The sequence below is a fragment of the Chenopodium album genome, chromosome 20 (genome assembly GCF_948465745.1).
Source record: "Chenopodium album chromosome 20, dcCheAlbu1.1, whole genome shotgun sequence".
NCBI classification, from domain to species: domain Eukaryota; kingdom Viridiplantae; phylum Streptophyta; class Magnoliopsida; order Caryophyllales; family Amaranthaceae; genus Chenopodium; species Chenopodium album.
In genome coordinates this window covers 13,585,078-13,602,393 of record NC_137853.1, presented here as the reverse complement: position 1 = coordinate 13,602,393, position 17,316 = coordinate 13,585,078, and the positions used below count along the sequence as shown (strand labels likewise).

General features: G+C 34.7%; 2 protein-coding genes across 5 annotated transcripts; both read right to left on the bottom strand.

Annotated features, from left to right (window-relative positions):
• Positions 1 to 697: 697 nt before the first annotated feature.
• On the bottom strand, positions 698 to 10,114 carry LOC145597615 (carbamoyl phosphate synthase small chain, chloroplastic-like). 2 transcript variants are annotated; one of them, XM_081653820.1, is made up of 11 exons: positions 9,865 to 10,114; positions 4,725 to 4,868; positions 3,753 to 3,891; positions 3,564 to 3,652; positions 3,322 to 3,382; positions 3,173 to 3,240; positions 2,936 to 3,064; positions 2,749 to 2,858; positions 2,309 to 2,656; positions 1,699 to 1,864; positions 698 to 1,498 (listed from the first exon to the last, which is right to left on the bottom strand). In XM_081653820.1, the coding sequence occupies exons 2-11, from the start codon at positions 4,849 to 4,851 to the stop codon at positions 1,449 to 1,451; spliced, it is 1,287 nt and encodes a 428-aa protein (XP_081509946.1). In that variant the 5' UTR covers positions 4,852 to 4,868; positions 9,865 to 10,114; the 3' UTR covers positions 698 to 1,448. The 2 variants fall into 2 exon arrangements, with proteins under 2 accessions (XP_081509946.1, XP_081509948.1); XM_081653822.1 differs by having other exon boundaries at positions 3,753 to 3,885.
• Positions 10,115 to 11,373: 1,259 nt separating this feature from the next.
• Positions 11,374 to 17,258, bottom strand: LOC145597988 (transcription termination factor MTERF4, chloroplastic-like). 3 transcript variants are annotated; one of them, XM_081654271.1, is made up of 4 exons: positions 17,113 to 17,258; positions 15,214 to 16,904; positions 13,783 to 13,873; positions 11,374 to 11,731 (listed from the first exon to the last, which is right to left on the bottom strand). In XM_081654271.1, exon 2 carries the CDS (start codon positions 16,871 to 16,873, stop codon positions 15,323 to 15,325), a length of 1,551 nt encoding a protein of 516 aa, XP_081510397.1. In that variant the 5' UTR covers positions 16,874 to 16,904; positions 17,113 to 17,258; the 3' UTR covers positions 11,374 to 11,731; positions 13,783 to 13,873; positions 15,214 to 15,322. The 3 variants fall into 3 exon arrangements, with proteins under 3 accessions (XP_081510397.1, XP_081510396.1, XP_081510398.1); XM_081654270.1 differs by having other exon boundaries at positions 13,783 to 13,870; XM_081654272.1 differs by lacking the exon at positions 11,374 to 11,731 and adding an exon at positions 12,736 to 12,835 and having other exon boundaries at positions 13,783 to 13,870.
• Positions 17,259 to 17,316: the final 58 nt, after the last annotated feature.

The following is a 17,316-nucleotide window of genomic DNA, read 5'->3' as shown; positions in this document are numbered from 1 at the left end:
GCTAGTTTTTTTCGATCAAGGCTTAACAGTTTGTGTATGATAGGTCTCAATCTTCCCAATCCCATTTGCAAATGGTAACTTAAATTGCCCTTTTGGCTTATTTGCACTCACACACACCCCAACCCCCCCCCCCCCCCCCCCCCCCCCCGCCCAAAAAAAAAAAAAAAAAAAAAAAAAAAAAAAAAAAAAAAAAACATGGTTAGCTGTAGGGTGCAGTTTATTTGAGCCGTGAAAGTTTTTGTAGTTACTACTACATAAAATATTGAAAGTAGTAAATGATAGTCGTCTAAATAAATCTATAGTTCAAAATTTCAAGGCATTAATTTGAATAATTTATGCAACTTTAGTATTATATATCTTTCAAATTGAGATAATTAAGCATTGAATACGAGTATATATTAGTGATACTTATCAACTTGAGATTCTGTTTCATATAAATTCCGAAGATAATGATACTGATCAACATGAGTGTTTTTTTATAATATATATATATATATATATATATATATATATATATATATATATATATATATATATATATATATATATATATATATATATATATATATATAATTCGGAAATTTTTTATCAGTTCCGTTTTGCTGTAATTACCAGATTCATGGCACGAGAGGATAGAATTACGACTTACGAGTAGCTTTTATTTCAGCAAAGCTGTAGTGAATAGTGATACTGCAAATCAAAAGCTTATTACTCTTTCCCCTTCTATTATAATGAGTGCAGTAAATCAAAAGTTTACAAAAGCTTGGAAGATTGGAGCAATAGTTTTCTTGTTATTAAAACAGAAGATTCTAATACAATTGAGAAACTGAAGGCATGCTTCCGAACTAAGGCTGGGCCTTTATGTTCCAAATAGAGAGAAGGATCAAACATCATGGAACTTAGATAGGTACAAGATTAACTACATAAAAAGCTGTGATTGTTAGGGCATTCATACCATGTCAACTCTGCAGGAGGATTATCGGCTTCAGGAACTCATAGATGGGCAATGAGCATAAGCTGGGCAAGGGTTATTCAATCTAGCATAGCCAATAAGGGCTCCGGCCATACATCCAGCCAGTTGTGTATTACTGTTGTAACCTTGCATTGGTATGAGCCCTTGTTTAACAAGCTTTCTAGCGCAGTTGTCTTTGGCACACGAAATGATCTCTCGTGGAAAAACTGGCAACTGGCAACAGTTCATATTTTTGCTAGTATTTGCTGTTGTACTTGACTTTCTAGAATTGAGATACAAAATAAAACCATAGATTTACGCAGCACCAAAACAATTAATACTTCACAAAACAAAGGAGCATTTTCCAAGAGGTCACCCTGTTCCTACATCCTTGTTCTTCAAGGACATTGTGCAAAGATCTTCTGTAAATGGATATACTTTAATTGCAGAATGTGGACTTGTAACCATGTCCAACAATAGCAATAACCTCACTAGTTCAAGCATTCCGTTTCACGCACCTCATCATGTCAACGAATTCTCCAAATACTGTAACAAGAGAAACGGTAATTCAGAACCAATAAAACACCCATCCCGCCAACATAGCAACTCATGCATTAAACTTGATCTATCAGATGCTGAAACTAGAAACTACATGATAGAAATTATAAACACGAGACATGATACCAAGGTAATGTTGCAGAGAGATTGAAATGAATCAAAATATCTTAAATGGAAGCTGTAAATACCAGGGTCTGAATCATGGGGTCCTGGTGATGCTTCAGGGTGATATTGGAGAGACATGATATTCTTTGACGGAAATGCAAGACCAGCACAGCTTTCGTCATTAAGATTGATGTGTGTCACTTCAATTCCATCAGGAAGTGATGCAGGGTCTACTGCATAGTTGTGATTCTGTCACATCATACATAAACAATCAAGATTATTCATTCAATCTTTAAGTTCCACCATTACATAATTACAGGCGTTCTAAATTCTATAAAAGAATATGCTTATCCACCTATCCAGAAACTATACAATATGTCATAAAGATCAGTTGCAAACCCAAGAATATATTAGGGAAGCATGTTGGGATATCATAACACAAATATTCATATTCTTCAAAGTGTTAAAAACTCCGCACTTCCACTCATATATCAGGAAGTTCCTCAGCAAGGAAATAGTTTCAAATTTTCAAAAATTAATGATACATAAACTACTAGTGAGCAATTATTTTGTGGAGCCAATAGACAGTTCTCTAAACATCAGTAAACAAATGAGGAGTATGGGAACACAACACAAGGAATTATAAAGATGAAGCCCAAAACTAGGAGGAAAGATAGCACATGAATAAAATACCTGTGAACTAATTTCAACCTGACCATTTCTGATATTGCGAACAGGATGATTTCCTCCATGATGACCAAACTTCATTTTATAAGTCTTACCACCTAATGCTTGACCCAGCAATTGGTGGCCCATACAAATTCCGAAAATCGGTACTTGTCCAATTAATTCCTTCACTATATCAACAGCATATGGAACTGCTGAAGGATCGCCTGGACCATTGCTGAATAGAATGCCATCTGGTTGCAGTTTTAGTGTCTCTGATGCTGGCCATGTTGATGGAACAACAGTAATTTTACATCCATATGATGCCAGACGCCTCAAAATGTTATGCTTGATACCAAAATCATAGGCAACCACCTTCATTTTGAAAACACGGCCAGACAGAATTGGTCAATGAGATTTTACAACCAAATACAGGGTCAATACAGGAGTAGTAGCAAAGCACAGACCTTGAAAGTTTCTCCAGGTCTCCCATTTGTATTGAATTCCCAATCATTGCCAGTTTTGTCAACCCACTCATAAGGAGCTTGACATGAAACACCACTTATCAAATCAACACCTGCAAAATTATAATCAGAACTTAAAATCACAATGCTTAGAAAGCCTAATCTATTTTCAACACTAAGTAAACATTACCAACAATGTCCCAAGAACGAGCCATTTCTAATAACTGGTTGTCTGATTTTGATTCTTCCGTGCTCAACACGCCAATAAGGCTCCCATCTTCCCTCAATCTACGGGTGATAGCACGAGTGTCAACATCATCTATTCCAAAATAGACAGTTTTGACAGAAAGTCAAAAGGTGAGCAAATGCAAACTGACTAGATGTTCTTTGCCAATCAATATTTTCACAATTTTGGCTTTTAACTTACATATACCCATGATGTTTCTTTTGGATAAATAATCTCCAAGTGTCTCAACACATCTCCAGCTTGAAGTGCTGCAGAAACAAGAAAAAGATAAGCACATATGGAAAATTTCAGATAAGCAATTACCAAGGTAATCATGAAAATAATCCAACCTGATGCTTAAGCTTCTAATAACCAGACCACCAAGAAAGCATTGACTTGATTCTTGATCATCTGCAATGATTGAATCCTAATCTAGTTACACATCTTTGACAGATGAATTGGCAACAATTGTAAATTGTGTTGCACAGAAATGGAAACATGTAAACAGGATGTGTAAACATAGTGTATTGAAAACAGATACATCAGTCCTGTAATGCTATTCCATGCATCGGAGGAAATAAACATTACTCACCAAAATTCACACCGGTATTCCCTATATGAGGGTTAGTCATCAGTACAAACTGGCCAGCGTAACTAGGATCAGTTAGAATTTCCTGATATCTGAAATATAAAACACTTAGACAACAAACCAAGCCAAGGGTGGACGCAGGTAATAAAATATCAGCAACTTAGGAACTTTTAACAGATGGGGTTCGCTCACCCAGTCAATGAAGTATTGAAGACCACTTCACCAACTTGCGTCCCAGCAGCACCAAATGACTTGGCCTTCCAAACGGTACCATCCTCTAGCACAAGTCTAGCATCTGATACCTTCCATGGTCTGCCTCCTGACCCTGTGGCTTAAAAGAAATGATGTTGCAGATATGATTATTGGACAGAATACTGGAAAAGACAGAAAGAGCAGTAACAACCTAAGCATTTATGAAACGTATTCAGTTGGCAACAGTAACAAAAAATTGACAAATTATCAACCTAAAGTGTGCGTTGAGGTCATTTAAAATTACAAACACAAGCACACACAGGGAAGGGGAAGATATGCATTTCCATCTAAGCCTCATATAACTGAACCAACACTTAAACAAACGAAAAAATTAGTTCCCATTTTCATGTGAAATTGACCACAACAACCTAATTAGTCCCATCGCCTAAAAACTTCCACCACAACAACAGTGTCATCTGGCATTATCAGCTAATTGAAGCTGACTCAATTTTTATTAATCTCAAAAATGTGAGTAATAAAGTTTCATTCTTTTGGCCTACTAAGGGCCTGTTCACATTTATTGAACTAAGATGAGCTGATTGGAGCTGAACTGAATTGAACTATTGTAACTTATTGATCAAAGATATAGATTGCATTTGTCTCTTATCAATAGTTTACTAATACTGAACCCACTACAGCAGTTATAATTCGAAGTAGCAAACTAGCAATTACAAAACACTCATCTAGTCCTTTACTTAACATAGCATTAGCAATGTTGGTCAGCAATAAGCAATACTAGTAAATCAAAAGTAACAACTAAAAAGCAATAAGTGACATGTAATTAAACAAAATAATTCAGTGATTCTTATTATTGTATCTATCCTTCAGTCACATCGCAATAGAACAACTTAGCTCATAATGAAAACTACAAATTTATGGACATCGTTGCAATCACTGACATATTACGCTTACCTGAAACAGCAGCATTTTCGGTGAGAGAAACAGAGCACTTGACCCTGAAAAACTTAACATCTCTTTTTTGAGGAGAACAAATTCCCAAAGGAATTGCCACTGCAAAATCCATTGCTCTACATGCCATTTCTTACTTAGTTTTTCCTGAACAGAATTTTTGACAATAATCAAAATGGGCATAAACAACACAGCAAATTATTAATAACAACAAATTTCAGGTATTATACTAAAAATCTAACAACCCAATATAATCTTTTACCAAAAACCCTTAATTTATCAGGAAAGTAAGAAAGAGAAATTTCAATTAAAATTGAGAAATTAAACCTTTAAATCAAGCTAAAAACGAGTAAAATGGAAAAAAGAGTAGCGAGAGAGAAGAGGGTGGCGGACATACGACCGGAAATGAAGAGCGGGGCTTAGAGGAAGACGGTGTGGTGACTGGTGAGTGTGGAGCAGTACTAGTTAGGATTTATGCAATTTTTTTCTTTTTAATGTTATGGCAGGAGGGTTTTTCTTATTCTAAGGCTACCAATCTCAACCATTCATTTCTTTCAACATGCGTATGTATTACTGTACTCCCTAATTTTAAGGTGTTTTTTGGTTAACCTTTTCCCCTTTGAGTGATGCTACACATACAATGGTTGTATGTGTTAGCCACATACAATATCATTGTATGTATGTCACGTCAGAAGGGAGGAATAAAATATGAGGGAATAAATAGGAGGAAACAAGATGGGAAAGTGACCCAAAATATAAATCAATCAAATGCTGCCAACAATGGTTGTATGTGAGGGGCCCACAAAATTCATGGGAACTTGTAGATGGGGTAGTTGTTTGGTTAACAATAAAAAGAGAAAATGGAGGAATTGAAAATTCATGGGAATTTTGACTTCTCACAAAACATGGGAAGTTAATTACCTACCTCTCCTTTGGTCACTCAAAATTCTCATGAATTTCAAATTTCCTTATGACAACCAAACAACTTAATACTATATCCTAGGAATTGTTTGAAGGAAATAAATTCCCATGAAATACAATTTACCATAGGAATTTAATTCCTATGTTAACCAAACAAGCCCTTAGTCAATCTTAAGGACCAAGTATAAGGGAAAAGTATTGGCGCATAAGACATAAGTGCCAATGAAACAAATAGGATGATATTTTTGTAAATAATGGACATAAGATAAAAAGTGGTGGTGCAAAATTTGATAGTAAAAAATACCACTACACAGATAATGGTACAATATATGTACCACTGTATCATTAAGGGGGGGGGGGGGGGGAAATAATGATAATAAAAATCTCAAAATGCCTTCCTATGTGCTTGTGAAACACATGGGCCCTATACGCCTAGATATAATAAGTATTGCAAATTGCAATGCTCCCTCATTTTTTATACGGTATTTTTACCTAGTAATCTTGTGTAACTGACTATTTCAAGTTGTGCCCTTATTTTCCATATTACACATGGTACCCGTCAGTTATAATTGTTTAACACCCCATGCCATTGTCGTTAACTTAACTTAACGTTATAAGTAATTCCGTTAGTTAATAGCTAATTAATTTTTTTCCCGTATTGTACGTCAGAAAAAAGTTGTATTAAGGTTTTAGGGGTCGATTTATATCCTAAGGATCCAAACTGAGCTCGAAATTGGCAAAAAAAACAATGTAAGTGTCAAAAAAATTATGATATGAAAAATGAGGCACTTACATACGTTATTTTTTGCCAATTCCGAACCCAATTTGGATTCATAAGAACTAAATTGACCCTAAAATCTTAACGAAATCTTTTTCAACACGCAAAGCGAGAAAAAAAAAACTTAATTAGCTCACCACTAATATAACTACTTAACGTCAGGTAATCGGCAAAGGCATGGTGCGTTAAAAAAGTGAAACTAATGGGTATCATGTATAATATGGAAAAATAGCGAGCACAACTTAGAAAAGTTACTTACACAAGACCACTATGTAGAAAACCCTTTTTTTTTTTTTCTTTTTTTTTTTTTTTTTAAGAATCCTCCCTCAAACCCAAGACCTCCCTTAAACTATATCAATTTGCTTACCACTTGAGTCAACTCTTGTTGGTATCCTGTTAACCTTGTATTTTATTCATTTGACAAATTTATGAATGTAACCTATGAAGCATGGATTATAAAACTGTTTATGCCTTGCTAAAAATATCACAGTATCAGTATCAACAAGGAAAAAGTGAAAAACAACGGCTATATTATCTCATTCTTTCAGTCACATACAAATTTAGTTTTCCATTCTTTCACTCACTAATTCACTATACAGTATACACGCCGCACGAAACAACCTCAATGTCAAAACCCTCTCAACAGACATCTCAAGATTCTCAACCAACAAATCCTCAACAACTATCCACTTCTCCAACTAATCAACCATCTACTTCCACCCGGAATTCAGTTCAAGGTAATGCTCATCAAACTCAAGAACAAATCAATCATTTGCTTAAGGATATGTTGAAGGATTATAGTTCGAGTTCAAGTTCAAGTTCAAGCTCAAGTTCTAGTTCGAGTTCGGATCAGATCCAATTTTATCCAATAATAATAGCATGATATCCAAATTTAATAAGTGGCACGACCAATCAAGTGATAGTCGCAGATTTAAACGTCGTCAAATTAGCCGAAGGATGGAGAATTATATGATTGATGTTATGAACCAACACGTACTAGCATCAATGTTACAGAAGCCTAGCTCGAGTTCTAGTACTAGTTCCGATGACGATGAAGGGGACGAGGATGAAGTTAATGGTCCGTATACAAGTGAAAGGATTGATGAAGATTGACATTAGCGTACAACCAGAGAACCAGAAGTTTAATAACTAGAAATTATGTATTTGTGCATAAGGGAAGCATATTTTGGGTCCTGTGAAAGTTTAGTTGAGATCACTATGTAGCAAAAGAGTAATGTTCAGAATTTGGAGAACACCTGATGTACTTGTTTACGACTTTAGGTGTGTTGTGTCTATTAGTCGTTCTATGTACTCATATTGTAATCTATGCATTTGGTCGTTTTGTACATTTCACAAGTATTTTTGCCTTCTGGTTAAACTTAAAATTAATGTTTGAATTTACAATTACAGTTACAATTATTTATGATTTTAGATTTTCGTCTTAAACAATAAATGATTTATGACTATGTAGTAGTAGTGTAGTAACTATTATTTTTTGATAATTGTAAAAAGACATGCCTTTTTGGCAAGATTATCTATTTTCTTAAGCTGCTTCGGCCAAACAAGAGTGGGATTTGAAGCAAATAATTGACATCATAATCCTTGAGCATCATTGTATCAGCACCTACTGCCTTGTTGGTGGAAATGGTGCTACTATCTGTTGAGTTTGGATTTGTATCCCAACACCGAGCTGTTTTCTTTGATGTCTTATTAGTATTACAGCTTCGTAAAGAAATGTAGACTTGGGAAGTTAAGTTCATTTGCGCTTGTGTTAAGAGGGTGGTACAAGGTCCAAAGACACGTGCCCTAGTACTATTTAAAAAAACGGAGAAGATATCACTAGTTTCAATAGACTTTAGTTCACAATTCCTCATCAACCCTTTTTATTGAACTAAAATTTGTCGGTTAAGGTGTAATGGGTACGAGTACGACTTGTACAGCACATTTTTACATAGATCAACAAGAAAGCTTTACTGATGCTATCATGCTCATGCAGTCATGCTACATAGCGCTGAGCTCACAGCTTTTCCTCCAACACCAAAGATTTAGCTCTACTGTTTTCCAACGGCCAAAAAACAAACATTGTTTTGAAATAAAATATCAACGGCTACATTTTCTCATTCTCAATAATTTTTAAAAAAATCCACTTTCCTTTTTTAATCAGATATCCTACTCCCTGGATTCTGCTGCATTCTCACAAGCTCATCTCAAATATCTTTCTCATTCAGCTTACTCTTCATTCTTCAACCCCTAAACATGAATCCAAACAATCCGAATCCTCGAAACACTCCAAATCCACAAAGAACATCAAACAATTCCCAACTTAACCAAAATTTTAATCCCCAACCTAATTTTCCAATGTATTTGCAGAATACTGTAAATCATCCCAATCCCAATTATCCTCATTATCAAAACTCAATGTTCCCCAATAACTCCCAACCAAACCCAACTTTAACTCCCAATCCTAATTTTCAAATGTATATGCCTCCTTATTATTCTTATTTTCCAAATCATCCAAACCAAACAAATCCAAATTATTCCCAATCTAATCACGATTTCCCTAATTTGAATTTCCCATATTATCCTAACCAAATAAATCCAATTAATTTCAACCCAAGCCAAAATCTTCCCCATCCAACTTTCTCACATCTAGGCCTGAGCACGGATCGGATATCCGATCCGAAAGGGGATTTCGGATCGGATATCCGGATCCGAAAGGGGATTTCGGATCGGATATCCGGATCCGAAAATTCGTATATTTGCTATTTGTATCCGATCCGAAAAATTTCGATATCCGAAAATCCGGATATCCGAACTTTTCGGATCGGATATATCGGATATCCTATATTTGACTACTTTGATTACTAGTTGTTTTGAATGGCAAAATTGATTTTTTTTTAGTTTTTTTTTCCCATTTTATCCTCTTGTTACTCACAACCTGAACAAAGAGAGATAAAATAAATGTGTAATTATCCTATTAAAAATAATTATCCTATTAAAAATAAAACTGATTCACTTATTTTTTATTTTTTTTTCAATCACAAGTTCTTTCACAGACTAATTTAAATCAGCAATTCAGCAGAAGTAGGAGCATAGGATGACAGATTGACAGGAACAGAAACATAATGACATTTTCTCACAAGATAACAGCAGAAAATTAACAGTTCAACAACACCATAACAAATAATATGAAACATTAAGTAATCTACTAAATACTAATCCTAAATTCCTATAATCTATATATAATCTTTCTGTTCATTTTGCTAATTCTATGATTCTATCTATATCAGTCATTATCATATTCACTACATAATTATTAAAAACAAACTAAGAAGATACTTTGATTTTATACTTGAATCTCATAACTAAGATTCTTAACTAATGGTATAATATACTGATCTATAATTCTATATGTCAGTAGAACATTGAGTGAGTGAGGGTTACCTTGGTGGAGGAGTGAGGGGCGCCGCTTCTGGTGAAGTAGTGAGGGGCGTCGCCGCTTCTGGTGGAGGAGTGAGGGGCGTCGCCGCTTCTGGTGGAGGAGTGAGGGAAGATTGTGGTGGTTTTGAGTCTTTGAAGGTGGTCGGAGATGGAGAAAGGAGTAGAGAGGATTAGAGGAGAGATCGAGATTCGTGAGAGGAGTGAGAAACTGAGAAGACTAACTGAGAAGAGAGAGGCGGATTTGAAATTAGGGTAAATTCACTAAGTTGAGTTTTTGTTGGGCTTGGGCTGTTGGGCATATGGAAAATATTTGAACTTTAAAATATGGGTAAAAAAAAAGTAATTTTCGGATATCGGGTCGGATATCCGATCCGATATCCGACTTTATTTTCGGATATTCGGATAACCGAAATTCAAATTTTCGATATCCGATATCCGAAAATTTCGGATCGGGTACCCGATCCGAAAATGTTTTCGAATTGGTTATCCTAAACTTTCGGATCGGGTGCGGATCGGATCTTCGGATTATCGGATAATCAGATAGTTCTGCTCAGGCCTAGAATTTAAAGAGATAAATTGATGGTTTTGGTGTGCCGCCATTGGAGAATTCTTTAACTCGAATAAGTCGAGTGCAGGTTTTAGTAGGAAATGCTACTTCCCTCAGAAGTATTAAAAAATAAATAAATAAAAATAAAAAATAAAAAAACATATAAAAAAACAATTTAAAATAAATTTGTTAGTTTTGTTTGTGATGTGTTGGTGTGTATTTGAGTTTATCCAAGTGAGAAGGCAAGTACAGAAAATATAAATTTATCAATTTCAAATAAACTTTAAATAATACTACGTATACGAAGTATTATTAACAGTTTAACACTATTCATAAAAATTTAGTAAAGACTTATCTTTATTTATTTATTTTTTTTACACATATTTATTATTAGGAAGTTTATTTTTAGTTTACACCATTCTTTTTTGGATAAATTTTATTTCTTACATTTACTAGTGCACTCCACTTGCTTTATCATTCTCTCCTTAACATATGTGTCTAAATTGAACGTACGTGTCAACTAAATAGAATCGGAGGAAGTATAATATATAAAGATAAATGTGTAAATAAACTATTTAAGGGGTATAATTATCTCTATACTATTTAGAAGAGTTTAGTCATATAATACAGTAAGTTTTGAATAAGTCAAGACTTTAGATTTAATTTTTTTTTAATTTGAACTTAAATTTAACAATTTTAATTGTATAATAATATAAGGGTAACTTTTAATATTTATTTCAATAACTTTAACCAATCTTACAATAAATAAAAATCAACCTTATTCAAGATGTTATGAATATGTTTTTTGTACTTGAATAAACATATCTTATGAGTTGCGTTAAAAATAAATAAATAAAGCTTATGTGTTTGCTTTAACCCTTTAAGAAGGTTCATGTTCTATTTGAAATACTGAGGAACGCTCGATTTATGAATTAAGGGATGCCTGATTTACAATAGGTACAAGGTGGACAATCCAATATTTGTCTTTTCAAAACAAAAAGATAACATAAGAAATTCAAAAGAATCAAATTTTGGATAAGAAAGCAAAGATGGAATTGAGATACACGAATCTTGCCACTTGATAACGAAATCAATGTGGTCGATAACTAGTAGCTCTTGTACACAACAAGATGCGTGGAGACATATACTTGTACAAGCTACTCAGAATAACTAAAAGAATTAAAATACAATTACTAAACTACAAATCAAATAGAGAATGCTGGGAAAGATCAACAACTTAAAACCAAATGCGAGAATGCTGCCATCAGAGTATTGCGCTGATTGTTGAGCAGCAGCACCAAGTGCAGTCCTTCCCTAAACAAACTGATAGATGGAACGTCATTAGAAGAGAGAAATCAAGGAACAGTAGCGATAATTATAACAATAATGAAGTTAAAATAGTATCACAGATAAAAAAAAACCCTTGAAAAACAGATTGACGAAGGGTGTAACCAGTCACCCCTGTCTCCCAGACGATAATTCATACAGGGTATAACCACAGGAAGGTATAACTATCGAGTCAGCTACTCAAATCTCTTTTTTTTTGCAATTATCTAAGGGTTCTTTCCTGATACTTTATGAAACAGAGTATAGAATTTTGATGCAGAGACATTGATCAGTCACTGATATGATAGATTTCATGTGAAAAACCAGGACCAGAGTTACACATTATCTGAAAAGAATATTTTATCAAAAGAGCAGATTCCAACTCATATCAATCCCTTCAACCCAAACACAAAACACACTCAGATAATCCTATTTTGAGACTGGATGATTTTCAACCTTCTCAAAAGTATCTACTCGTGTACCACTGTGTCACTACTAGAGAATAACCTCACTTAGGAAAATCAATTGGGGTCTTTGATTTACTCCTTTTATCCCATAAAAAACTTCTTATAACTCTTTAATGCTCATCCCACAAAAAACTTCTTATATCTCTTTAATGTTTGGCCCACAAAAATCTACCAGTATTTGTTTTTCCCTTGAATTGGATCCACTTAATATACTAATGTTTAACTTTCCCTCCTATCTTTATTTATTCATATACTCACCTCGCCGCAAGGCTCATTTTTTGTTTTGCGTGGACATCTAAAACAGCTAGTGGTGGCCTCGAGGTAGGTTTGTTTAGAGGAAAGAAAGTAGAAAGATAGGTTTAAGATCACTACTCCATTAAAGGCATTACAATCTTCTAAGTTTTTACAATTATCTTCATGTGCAAGCGAATGTTCTGCTGAAATTGAACATATATGTAAAAGTTCTGTTATCAGAATCCCATTTATTGATAAATTATGGTCTAGGAATACGGAGGTTAGTGAACCTAGCTATAGATCATCTCTTTCGTCATTGTGATTCCGCATCCACAAAATGGGACTACAAGGCTGATGCTTCGACTCCTTCCATAAAAGAGATCCAAGACAAAGATTGCACCTGTTTATTCAGAAATCAGGATGGTCATGAGTGTACCACAGTTATCTTCTTCATCATAACTTTATGGAGTACATTAACAGCTAAATAGTAGTTGGTTTTTAGAGGCTATCAACCATATTTCTTGGGTACAATGGCCATAATTTATAATTATTGAGAGCCCAATAAAAGTTTATGCGACTACTAGATTAGTTTTCTTCAACATTAGAATCAAGGATCCACCATTCGCTCAAGTTTTAATTGCAGCTAATTTAGGAGCTCACAAATTAGGTTGCCCACAAATTGAGGTTGAAGTATTCCGAATCATATAAGTGGGACACTAAGATTGAAGTAGTATGGATATTCAGCTTTCCTTACAGGTGATTGTATAGGAGGATATCAAAGGTTTGACACTACCATACACTGTCTACACTTCTGCCTGCCTATGGAGTTTAATTTGGGATAAAGAGCAGAATTGTACTCATGCCTAGATTATGTGATTCTGCTATTTGGTCAAAACTCATCTGCATTGCAAAACAATTCAAGTGGAGATACATTGTTATTAAGCAGACACTATAGGTTGCTAATTTTCAACGGTGTTGTGTTAGGAAAGTGTCCTGTCAACATGCTCATATAACTCATGAGTTAGCAAGCTATACAGTACACATTACACAACAATTCCTTTTATCTACTAGAAATTTCATTCAGTATCTGATGTAATAAAAGACACTTCATGTCATATACCAACCGCTTTTTCTAAAATTTTAGTACATTAAGGCAATCACTTATAAACAGAAATTTGTCATGACAACAACAACCATCTAAATATAGTAAAGCATTTGGATAAGAGAAACAGAGAATAAATAGAACTCAAACCTAAGCAATAAACTACAAGAATTAAAATACAAAAGCATTATTAAAATGTGTAAACAGGAGAATCAATATGGAATCCACAAATTAAGGCGACTAACCTGAGGTATAATTGAGATCTTTTAGGAACATTCCATGAGCTGCCTTTTAGATTTACTTCCCACATTAGAATGAAAGATCAGTGTTCAGCTGCTTAAACATGACAATTTAACCAAAACTCATTTCGTAAATACGTTGATTGCTAACAAGTTCTGCACATAAATGAAAGCAAAGGACCACCAACAATAGAACATAAATGATTCTGTTTTTTTTTTTTTTTTGGGAGAAGACTTTTTTTTTTTTTTGGAAAGACTATGTGATCACTTAATTAATACTCCTTTCATTATAATTGTCTTTTATGATTATGCACATATATAAGTCAGGCAATAGCCGCAATACTATAACATTCAAAATTGACATGTAATCTTGCATTGGTATCTTTAAACAGAGAAGTGAATTACATACGAGTAGATATTATCAGAAACAAACATGGAATTAGAAAAGAGATGTGGACAGATAATATTAAAAGGAGGTATAAAAATACTAAAGGGTAAAGTTTAATTCAATCAAGCCAAGTTGTATGCAGTAGGGCAGCACAAATCCCAATTCAGTAAACACTTGTCCATCCCCAACAACAGTACCTCACTCTATGACGTCTCATTTCTGATTACTGAAGTTGAAAGCAGAAATTAGCTTGCATGCATAAGACAAGAAAAGCAGAACAGAATGGAAAAACATATTAAGGACCCACACATGCATTCAGCTTCGAAATTAAAACATTGCTTTATGACACATTTTAGCTAGAATCTGATAGAATGTAGGGTTAATGTTAACTTATGACAACTCCACAGGAATCCATAATCAGAAAACTATAAAGGATGAAGTTCTGGGGGAACTACTACAACGATTGGCATAAGCAAGTCTATGAAATTATAAATCCAACAGGCTAACCTCACACTAAATCAGACATTAAAAGCGGATTAAAGGGACAAAGACAAAGAGTTCTTACTTAGGTTACATGTTATTGAACCCCAAAACTAAAGACATCCTTTGACTCAAAGCAGGCTGAGAGTACATTAGTAGAAGACTAAGAAGCAGGAGTGCAAAATATTGCTAAACAAAAGGCTGTCAATCGCACTATACAGCATAAGAAGTTAAAAGCACAAGGTAATAACCCAATAAAACAACACCAAGTTCTAAATTAGAATGCTCCTACTTTTTTCTGGGGGATATCCAGTACACAATGCTTAACGATAGTTGCCACTTTGCCTTATGATATGCATAACAATACACTATAGTGTTCAAACTACCACAATGCTGTGATTTGTGTGCTACCCAGAGCATAAATGCATAAGCATACTTATCATAATCAAGCAAATTGATAGGTAAGCACATTGGATCTCCCCTTACGATGGGGCTTTAACATTTTAATCAATTTGTGACTAGAAAACACCATGTAAAAAAGTTAAAACAGTAATGATATATAAATTTACCTTCAAGATATTAGAATACCACTATCTATATGGACATTCCCAAATTGTTGGAGAGGGAAATAATTCACAACCCCATAGAAAAAGAGAAATACAGGTTTGAATATAGACATTACATATCTTCATCATCATAATCATCAATCTCAGAATCTGACTCATCTGTTCTAGATCCCATTAAAGATTTCATGTCAAATGTGGGCTCTGGCTCCATCTCCTCCATGTCAATTGATTCATAACTCATTCTTTGTTCAAACTTCTCATCTGAACAATTCAAAAGCCATGAAAGGGAGCATTTCAATCCTTTTTTCGCAACTTGCTGATGCCTTGGCTTTATTGTGGACTCCAAACCGTACGTGAAGAAGGCGGGGAAATCAACCAAGTCATCCAAAGGCCTTGACATTTCCAATTGAAAGTAATCAAAATTCAGCTTCATAATATCCAGATTCAGTGCAAGCAACTGCGGATACCCGACAACCATCTTTTTAATCTGTTGTAAAGAGAAACCACAAAGTTTGAGAAAATCCACATGCTTCACTATTGCTGTTTTACTAAGACTTATAGCTTGTGGCATCCTCTCTATGATTTGCCCAAAGTCCTCAGAACCAAGATCGAGGATAGAATTGAATGACGTTTGTTGTGCGGAAAGCTTGGACTTGAGATCAATTCCAATAATCTCAGGATATTGAGCAATCATTACAGCAAGTGACTTTTCTCTGACATTAAATTCTAAAAGACATCCAACATTTGGTTTTACCCTCTCTTCTAAGTCGAAACCAAGGATGTGAGGCCTTTTCTCAATCAATCGAGCAACAGCTAAGCTTGGAATGCCTAGACTTCCAAGATAGTCAACAAAAGGTTTGATAACACGGCCTACTCTCATTCCTAAAATCTCTGGGTACTTAGTCAAAATCCCACCAATTTCTCTTCTACCAACCCCAATCCCGACCAAATATGCGACAGATGTGCTCATGGTCCCTTCAAGCTTAAACCCTAACAGCTCTGGATATCTCTCGAGAACACGAGGAATATCAGGTTGTTTAATATCCATTCCTTGCAGATACTTAACTACAGGCTGAAGATCCACAACAACACTAGCATGAAGTACCTGTGGGTACCGTCTTAAAAACTCAGTTACACTAGATTTTCGAACACCTAGTTTTCCAAGGTAATCTAGCACCGGAATCATATTCTTCTTCACACTGCACCCAAGAACAAGCGGATAATTATTAATATCCTCAATCATAAGCCCCAACTTGTGGAGGAAATCCACGCGTTCCCTCATAACATCAACCGTAACAGGCAGTTCTAAACCATCAAGTTCATCAGGCACAACACCAATCCCCCTCAAAAACTCGTAAACCTGGGCTCGATTCTCTAATCTCTGCTTCTTCATATCACTTAAACTAGGACGTAAATACAACGACGATGATGCACCCTCTTCTTTCTTCTTCACCCGACCCGAGTACGGTTTCGCAGCTCGGGAGCTAGAATAAGATCTTTCAGCAACCGAGTGCTGAAATCTAACCTTAAACCCAGGTTTATTAGATAATGAATTACATGGTAATGGAAGGAAATGTACTTTTCCAAGTCTCAAAGTTGGCAAATCCAATTGTATTAGTAAGAAACTAGGTTTTGCAATACCAGTACAACCTCTAATATTCATGTTTTTGTATAACACACAAATTCAGTTTAATCTGCAAATATAACAAGAATAACAATCAAATATTAATTCAAATTCTTCCCTAAAATAAATAGATAATATACATTTGAAACAATTCCCATTTCATCAAATAAATTCGCCATTGTTGTATTGAAAATTTATTCATGCTTGCCAAGGTAAATATGAATGAATGAATTAGAAAGAGATAAGAATTGAAAGAATAAAAGATAAAAATTAGTTACCTAAAAGAGTGATTCAATTCAATTTCTGAAATAAAATTGAGATAAACCCCAAATTGGTTCCTCTTAATTTAATTGTCAAAAACTGGAAAATAGTGAGAAAGGAGGGTGGATGCCCTTAGCGCTTTCTCGTTTAGCTGGTTGTTCGGGGAAATGGTAGTGTCAAGTGAGATTGTGAGAGTACACTCCCTACTTAAGGGTTTGAGA

What these genes read in the sequence shown, in the direction of transcription:
- LOC145597615 (XM_081653820.1), bottom strand. Translation starts at nt 4,851, where the DNA reads ATGGCATGTAGAGCAATGGATTTTGCAGTGGCAATTCCTTTGGGAATT. An exon ending in GAATACCGGTGTGAATTTTG is followed by an intron (nt 3,383 to 3,563) that starts GTGAGTAATGTT and finishes CAATCATTGCAG; the next exon opens with ATGATCAAGAATCAAGTCAA. An exon ending in AGGTTGAAATTAGTTCACAG is followed by an intron (nt 1,865 to 2,308) that starts GTATTTTATTCA and finishes ATGATGTGACAG; the next exon opens with AATCACAACTATGCAGTAGA.
- LOC145597988 (XM_081654271.1), bottom strand. Translation starts at nt 16,873, where the DNA reads ATGAATATTAGAGGTTGTACTGGTATTGCAAAACCTAGTTTCTTACTA.